Below are 9,037 nucleotides of genomic sequence, written 5' to 3' on the forward strand. Positions count from 1 at the left end.
GATGTGCTGTAAAAATTATCTGACTTCCGTTAATCTATATTTCTGTCTTTGTGCCAGTACCATACTGTCTTGATGACTGTAGCTTTGCAGTATAGCCTGAAGTCAGGAGGGTTTATTCCTCCAGTTCCATTCTTCTTTCTCAAGATTTCTTTGGCTTTTTGAGGTTTTATATGTTTCCATACAAATTGTGAAATTATTTGTTCAAGTTCTGTGAAAAGTACCATTGGTGGCTTGATAGGGATTGTGTTGAATCTATAGATTGCTTTGGGTAGTATACTCATTTTCACTACATTGATTTTTCCAAAACACGAACATGGTATATTTCTCCATCTATTTATGTCATTTTTTATATCTTTCATCAGTGTTTTATAGTTTTCTATATATAGGTCTTTGTTTCTTTAGGTAAATTTGTTCCTAAGTATTTTATTCTTTTTGTTGCAATGGTAAGTGGGATTCTTTCCTTAATTTCTCTTTCTGTTTCTTCACTGTTAGTGTATAGGAATGAAAGGGATTTCTGTGTATTAATTTTATATGCTGCAACTTTACTGTATTTATTGATTAACTCTAGTAATTTTCTGGTAGTATCTTTAGGGTTTTCTATGTAAAGGATTGTCATCTGCAAACAGTGAGAGTTTTACTTCTTCTTTTCCAATCTGGATTCCTTTTGCTTCTTTTTCTTCTCTGATTGCTGTGGCTAGGACTTCCAAAACTATGTTGAATAGTAGTGTTGAGAGTGAGCACACACCTATGGACACCTTACGTTTGACAAAGGAGGCAAAAATATACAATGGGGAAAAGAAAATCTCTTTAACAAGTGGTGCTGGGAAAACTGGTCAACTGCCTGTAAAAGAATGAAACTAGAACACTTTCTAACACCATACAAAAAATAAATTCAAAATGGATTAAAGATCTAAATAGATCTAAAGATCTATAAAACTCTTAGAGGAAAACATAGATAGAACCCTCTCTGACCTAAATCACAGCAAGATCCTCTACGACCCACCTCCCAGAGTAATGGAAATAAAAGCAAAAATAAACAAATGGGATCTAATTAAACTTAAAGGCTTTTACACAACAAAGGAAACTATAAGCAAGAAGAAAATGCAGCCTTCAAAATGGGAGAAAATAATAGCAAATGAAACAACTGACAAAGAATTAATCTCCAAAATATACAAGAAGCTCATGCCGCTCAATACCAGCAAATGAATGACCCAATCAAAAGCGGGCCAAAGAACTAAACAGACATTTCTCCAAAGAAGACATCAGTTCAGTCCAGTCACTTGGTTGAGTCCGACTTTTTGCGACCCCATGGACTGCAGCATGCCAGGCTTCCCTGTCCATCACCAATTCCCAGAGTTTACTCAAACTCATGTCCATTGAGTCAGTAATGCTATCCAACCGCCTCATCCTCTGTCACTCCTTTCTCCTCCTGCCCTCAATCTTTCCAAGTGTATGGTCTTTTCCAAGGAGTCAGTTCTTCATATCAGGTGGCCAAAGTATTGGAGTTTCAGCTTCAGCATCAGTCCTTCCAATGAATATTCAGGACTGATTTCCTTTAAGATGGACTGGTTGGATCTCCTTGCAGTCCAAAGGACTCTCAAGAGTCTTCTCCAACACCACAGTTCAAAAGCATCAATTCTTCGGCACTTAGCTTTCTTTATAATCCAACTCTCACATCCATACATGACTACTGGAAAAACCATATCTTTGACTGGACAGACCTTTGTTGGCAAAGTAATGTCTCTACTTTTTAATATGCTGTCTAGGTTGGTCATAGCTTTTCTTCCAAGAAGCAAGTGTCTTTTAATTTCATAGATGCAGTCACCATCTGCAGTGATTTTGGAGCCCAAGAAAATTAAGTCTGTCACTGTTTCCATTGTTTCTCTATCTATTTGCCATGAAGTGATGGGACCAGATGCCATGATCTTAGTTTTCTCCAGGGGATCTTCCTGACCCAGGGGTCAAACCCACGTCTCTTGTCTCCTGCATTGGCAGGTGGGTTCTTTACCACTAGCACCACCTGGGGGAAAAAACAGAGCTTCACATTTTTTAATATTCCAGAGGGATTACATTTTGCTAAGTATAAACATTTGTTTCAAAAGAATTCAGACCAACCTGGAATCTCATGTAGAATAGAAAGCTATTTAAGAAATATCAGTTTTTATTGTTCACTGAGGTTATGAAGCCAGTTAATTCCAATTCTGAACAGTTCATCATATTAAGAAAATACAAACATTTCCTGTACTAGTGCTTATATGAAAGGAAGGATCTCATTGAGTACTAATTCATATATAGAGTGCTGGAGTTTTAAAATGGTGCAGTAATTGCATATAGATGAGAAATCAATCTTGGGATCTGGTTGACAAAATGAGTTTACAGATTTGTTTCCAATTAGTGTACAAATATTTTTCCACCTATGACATCATCCAAATTAAGATCTATTAATTTTTTTAAAGTAAGCTATCAATCAAGTTTTTTTTTTTTTTTTTTTTTTTTTTTTTAATATTGTGAGAAAGAACTGTTCACTGTGTTGATGAGCTTCCCTGGTACTCAGTGGGTAAAGAATCTGCCTGCAGGAGACCCAGCTTTGATTCCTGGGTTGGGAAGATCCCCTGGAGAAGGAAATAGCAACTCACTCCAGTATTCTTGCTTGGAAAATCCCATGGACAGAGGAGCCTGGTGGGCCATAGTCTGTGGGGTCACAAGAGTTGGACATGACTTAGGGCCTAAACCACCACCACCATGTTGACAGAGAACACTGAAACTCAGAGTCAGTCGGTCTCAAACTGTGGTTTCAGAGAAGCAGCATCATCATCACCTGAAAACTTGTTTGAAATGCAAGTTTTCATGCTCCAACCAAGACCTCAGTTCAGTTCAGTTCAGTTCAGTCGCTCAGTCGTGTCTGACTCTTTGTGACCCCATGAATCCCAGCACACCAGGCCTCCCTGTCCATCACCAACTCCTGGAGTTTACTCAAACTCATGTCCATAGAGTCAGTGATGCCATCCAGCCATCTCATCCTCTGTCGTCCCCTTCTCCTCCTGCCCCCAATCCCTCCCAGCATCAGGGTCTTTTCCAATGAGTCAACTCTTCGCATGAGGTGGCCAAAGTACTGGAGTTTCATCTTCAGCATCAGTCCTTCCAACGAACACCCAGGACTGATCTCCTTTAGGATGGACTGCTTGGATCTCCTTGCAGTCCAAGACCTACTACATCAAAAATTCTGTGTGGGCATTTCTGAGTCTTCATATCCATTCTAGGTGATCTAATGGGTGCTTCCAAAACTTCCAGAGACTTTGATTCTTTTGGAGAGGTTCTGTCCTTTCTGATCTTGGTATCCTAATCCAACAATTTTCAGTGTCTTTGGTGGGTTTTTGTTTGTTTTTGTTTTGTGGGGTTTCTGTTATTTTGTTTTTGATTACTTTGTTTTTTGGCTTCAAGATGGCCTTTCAAATAATGCTTTTGAGAGACCGAGAAACTTATTAACAGGTCCCATTGTTCCCTCATCCCCAGCAGGACTCATTCTAGCTCTGCTTCATGAGCCCAGTCCAATCATTTCTCCCTGAGGAGATCCCCTCTTCCCCAAGGCCATGCCCATGAGTCATGTGTGTGAGTGATGGCAGGGATCAGGAAGCTGTGAGACAGCATGGGGGAGGACCTCCCTAAGTGTAAGACATGAACTCTCTTCTTCCACTCAGTGATGAAGGAAGGTGAGAGCCTGAGGTTTTCCATACCTGCTGATAGGAAAATAGTAGTTAGGTATTTAAAAACACCTGCTGGAAGGTGAGGAGAATAAGCCAGTGTCATAGACTTGATGGTACTAAGTCTAAGAAAGAGGAGAGCCTTGGAAGTAATTTGGAGGGGGCACTGTGCTGTTAATACAGCGGCTTCATGTTACATGTAAAACCCAGGAATTTCAGCAACTGAGCATAGAGCTGGCCTTATGAGAAAAGAAACAGGATACTTAAAATCACTAAAAATACTACACATAATCCATCACCTACTTAATACATTATTTGGCAACATTCACTGAGCATGTGCTGTTATCAGAGTTGTCATTCCAATTTCTAAGATTACTAATATACTGAAATCATGATATAGTTGATTTAGAGGAGAAGCTGAAAAAGGAAACAAATGATGATAAATATTATTGGGGTATGTTTTAAATGCTTAAAGAAACTTGAGCAGTGGGTTTTTTTCTGCAAGGGAGGAAATGGTGATAGGAGTGACAGAGAGGGTAATGTTAAAGGTGGGCTTTTCTAAGGTTGAGATGAGATGGTAGGGAAGAAAATTCCAGGAAACAAGCATGGAAATAAATAAATATGTTATCATGTTTAAGACTATAATCCACTAAAGAGCAAGTTGTTCATCAGAGGTAGAGATACTGATTAGAAAGGCATATGGAGGTTTTGTTTTATAGCCCTGTATGACAAGCTGAGTTGCATGTGCAAGTGTAAGTATGTGTTTCTCCCCTGACTTGATCCACAAAATATTGGATGTGGCTTCTAAGGGGCTCTGGTGAGCATCACTATAAGGGGTGAGAGAGGAAAATGATTGGATCAGCATTTAGAAAGGTCTAATGGACAGCTTTGTAGAAGGAAGAGTGGAGTGAAAGCAAATTGAAGTGAAAAATAAGAAGGGAGTAATCTCTGATCAATAATAGAATGCATGAGGTCAGGTGGGAGAGAGTGGGGGCTGAGATGAGACAGAGAGATGAGGAGAGAAGAGAACACTTGACCTTCACCTGTCACCTCTATCTCTCACCCTGAGAGTCCTTCTTCACCTTTTTCACATTTCCTCCCTTGCCCCACCATTTTTCCATCTCTCCTTCTTTCACCTCATCTCTCCTTCCTTCACTCATTTTATTCCCTTATTTTCCTTCCGTATAGTTTGCTTCCTTCCTTTAGAGTTTTCATCTATTTCCATTTTTTTCCAACATTTTTTCTTTTCTACCCTTGGATTCAATATCATTTTCTGAAATTGCTGTCCTTTCAGAAGAGTTCTAGTCTTCAAGCAATATATTCATCATTTGTTTCTCCATTAATGAAATAGTTACTCCTCTGACTCTTGTATCTACCTGTGATCTGGGGGGGCCTTACCCAGTAAGGAGCCACCTACACTTGGGGATGGGGAGAAATGAAATATCCCAGGGTGCAACTGTGTCCAGAGGCTCCCCTTCCAGGACCTGCAAATACAAAAGCTTTTCATGCACCCAGAGACTCTGATTCTGGGAAAGACTGAAAGTAAAAGAAGAAGGGGGCAGCAGAGGATGAGATGGTTAGATAGTACTACCGAGTCAACGGACATGAATTTGAGCAAACTCCGGGAGATAGTGGAAGACAGCGAAGCCTGGCATGCTGCAGTCCACGGGGTCACAAAGAGTTGGACACAACTTAACAATTGAACAACAAAAGCAGTTAACATCAGGTAACTATCATGCACTATGAACAAGGATACAAACTGTGAAATCAAGACCTATGTCTGTAACACAGTATAGCTGAATAGTGGAGGAAAAATCATAGACAAATGAAATGTTTGTTAACGCTATGATGTATTAACTGTTTCATGAAAAACTGCTGGTACAAAAATGTATTGATATTAAAGACTGGAAAAAGGGAGGAGGTCTTTAGAGCAGGAGACTATACAGAGGAGACTGATTACCATTTATTATTGCAGATACTGTTATAGGAAATTTATGTATTATTTTATTTAATTCCCTAGACAATTCATAGGGAAAACATTTTCTTATAGATGTAGAACCTAGGACTCAGATTAAGTAACTTGCTGAAGGTCAAATCTCAAGGAAGTAGAAGCTTGGAATTTTGACTGTTTCTATTGAACTCCAAGGGTCTTGCTATCACTATGTTACACTGAATATTTGAAAGGCAGGTTGCACATGTCTTTTGATGGCTTTAAGCTATTTCATGAATATGTATTCCAGCACCAATTAGTGAACCGTCTACAGAAGGACTACTTAGATCCGCACCTGGTATTATGATATGCACATAAGAATGTCCATCTTCTGGAACTTGGACAAATCATTTTGAGCCCCTGAGCACTTGAAAGGTGAACAGCAACATCAGACAGTTTGTGTTGCTTAGGTGAATGGAGAAGACACCATGGCATCAGGAAACCTCACATGTGTATCAGAATTTGTCCTCCTGGGGCTCTCACAGACTCAGGAGCTCCAGCTCTTCTTGTTTCTGGTGTTCCTCTTTGTCTACACCACCACTGTCGTGGGAAACCTCCTCATTATGATCACAGTAACCTCTGATTCCAGACTCCACACACCTATGTATTTCCTGCTGCGAAATCTTGCTGTCATAGACCTCTGCTATTCCACAGTCACTTCTCCAAAGATGTTAGTGGACTTCTTGCAAGAGAGCAAGACCATCACCTACCAGGGCTGCATGGCCCAGATCTTCTTCTTCCACTTTTTGGGAGGCGGGACTGTCTTCTTCCTCTCAGTGATGGCCTATGACCGCTACATAGCCATCTCCCGGCCCCTCCACTATGTCACCATCATGAACACTCAAGTGTGTGTGGGGCTGGTGGTGGCTACCTGGGTAGGCGGCTTTGTCCACTCCATTGTCCAGCTGGCTCTGATGCTCCCATTGCCCTTTTGTGGCCCCAACATCCTGGATAACTTCTACTGTGACATTCCACAAGTGCTGAGACTTGCCTGCACAGACACCTCCATCCTGGAGTTCCTTATGATCTCCAACAGTGGGATGCTGGTCTTCATCTGGTTCCTCCTCCTTCTGATCTCTTACACTGTCATCTTGGTGATGCTGAGGTCCCACTCTGGGCAGGCGAGGAGGAAGGCAGCTTCCACCTGCATCACTCACATCATTGTTGTGTCTATGATTTTCATTCCCTGTATCTATATCTACGCCCGGCCCTTTGCTCCATTCCCCATGGACAAGACAGCATCCATCAGCTACACTGTCTTGACCCCCATGCTCAATCCCATCATCTACACCCTGAGGAACCAGGAGATGCAGGCAGCCATGAAGAGATTAGGCAAGCACCTAATGATTTCCAGCAGGAAGTGAACTTAAGATAGGTTGACTTTAAGTGACAGATCTTCCCTCTGAACTTTTGTTTTTCTATGTGAGAAGTGAAGAAAAATATTTATTGAGTGTAGCAGTTGAGATTAAGCTAGTATTTCTACAGACCTTCTCCTGTGTCAGGTGTTGTGTTTAGGCACTTTTATACTTTTGTCTCATCCTCAGAAAACTGACAGTGGATATGTTATTATTATATTAAACAGTTTGCAAGTGAAAAAACTCAGAGAGAACTGACTTGTTCAATGAAGAAGAGCAAGTAAGGGGCAGAGCCTGGTCAATGGATGGTTCCTCTGACTCAAAGTTTTGAGGCAGGAGATGTGGATGGAATTTGAAATTCAGGATCTCATATAAATAATCACAAGGGAAAACTTGGAGAATTCCTCATCTGTGGGAGAATATCTGTGATGAATGGCCAACACTTTCATTTGAATTCTAGAGCAATCACATTTTTTTTTCCTGTTCCCTGCCTCTATGCCTCATTCTCCATGGTGGTATTTTGGAAGTAGTCTTATTTTTAATATTTTTTCATAAACAATGAGTTTTTATTATATAACTTTTTTCATTTTTAATATTGTCTAAATATTTCCCATAAGATTATTTTCCTTTGATTTATTCTTTTTCTATCAAATGCTCCTTGGATAATCTGAGAATTATTTTGCTTTCTGCACACAATCTTTACATCACTTGCATGATATGGCTAAAAGGAGCATGCTGTAATATGGTTGGGGAACCAAAGCCAGAGAGGGCAGGGCTGTGTCTACTAGTGGCCCTGCTTTAGGTACGGGTTCAGTCCAAAGCTGCCACCTCATGGGGTTTTGCCTTTCTCTTTGACTTCCTACCCTGGAATGAAGGCTTTCTTGGGGTTGAGGATTGTGCTGTATTCGTCTTTAAATCCTCTTAGCACCTAGACAGTATCCTATTCAGATAAGCATTTCTAGTTTTTCTTGCACCCTGTTCTTTCCCTTTGAAGTTCAAATCTTTTCATTTGTCTCTGTATAACCAGTATTTATTTGCCCCATCTCTTTGAGGTAGGTTTCCCTTTGTTAAAGTCTTGGGCAATGTATAACATTGCTCCAAAGTTAAGAAGATAATAAAAAAGTTTTCTTGTTTCTGCTTCCCTCCCAGCAACGATCCCATTCAGGAAATAAAAGTTATAGGCTCTCCAAGCCATCAAGGCAGCTTCGAGTTCATCCTTTCTTTATTTATACTTCCCTGCCCCATTTCACACATTTCTCCCCATTCGCAGTGGGTGAGATGACAGGAGAGAAAATGAACTCTGTCATATTTGATCTGGGAGGTCCCACAGTAGTGTTTTCCCATTCATGGTAAAGTCCTTTAAATATTTGACAATACTTTTCTCATCTTCTGATTTGTCTCTTCTCTAGATGCAGCATCTACACTCATTCAATTGTTCCTATTGTGACAGGTTTCCTGAGTCCAACATCCTGACCATCTCCTCTGTATTTACTCTCATATGACCATAAGCCTTGTAAAATGTGATGCTCAACATATGGCACACAATTCTATGGGAGGATGTGAGCTCTTTTGGACACTATGATAGTCCTCTTTGAAATATATATCCATAAGGATGCTGTTGATAGCAAGTAGCAGCATAACCAAATCACAATGGCTTAAGGAATGAGATTATCTCACTTAAGAAGATTAGAGGATAGGCAATTCTAGAGTTGGTTAATTCTTCGGTTCTAACATTTTAGGGGCCTGGGTTGACTGTTCTATAATTCTCTGTATTTCCCATCATGATGGTAATGTGGCTGTTAAAGCTACAATTATCATATCTTTATATCCAAATAGTTCAGCAAGAAGGAAGAAGAAGGGCATTCATGTACTTTTTCTGAAAAACCGGGGGTGAAAAAAATTTTTTTCTAGTACCATTCCCTCATTCCAGCAGAATTCCCTTAGGACTTCTTGGCCAGAAACTTGGGTCATATGGTCACCCCAATCTACAG

At 40.3% G+C, this 9,037-nt stretch overlaps 1 protein-coding gene across 1 annotated transcript; it reads left to right on the top strand.

Annotated features, from left to right (window-relative positions):
• Positions 1–6,119: 6,119 nt before the first annotated feature.
• Positions 6,120–7,055, top strand: LOC122693371 (olfactory receptor 4D1). Its single transcript, XM_043900871.1, has one exon. It carries the CDS (start codon positions 6,120–6,122, stop codon positions 7,053–7,055), a length of 936 nt encoding a protein of 311 aa, XP_043756806.1.
• Positions 7,056–9,037: the final 1,982 nt, after the last annotated feature.

This window comes from Cervus elaphus, chromosome 5, assembly GCF_910594005.1.
Source record: "Cervus elaphus chromosome 5, mCerEla1.1, whole genome shotgun sequence".
Lineage (NCBI taxonomy): Eukaryota > Metazoa > Chordata > Mammalia > Artiodactyla > Cervidae > Cervus > Cervus elaphus.

What these genes read in the sequence shown, in the direction of transcription:
- LOC122693371 (XM_043900871.1), top strand. Translation starts at nt 6,120, where the DNA reads ATGGCATCAGGAAACCTCACATGTGTATCAGAATTTGTCCTCCTGGGG.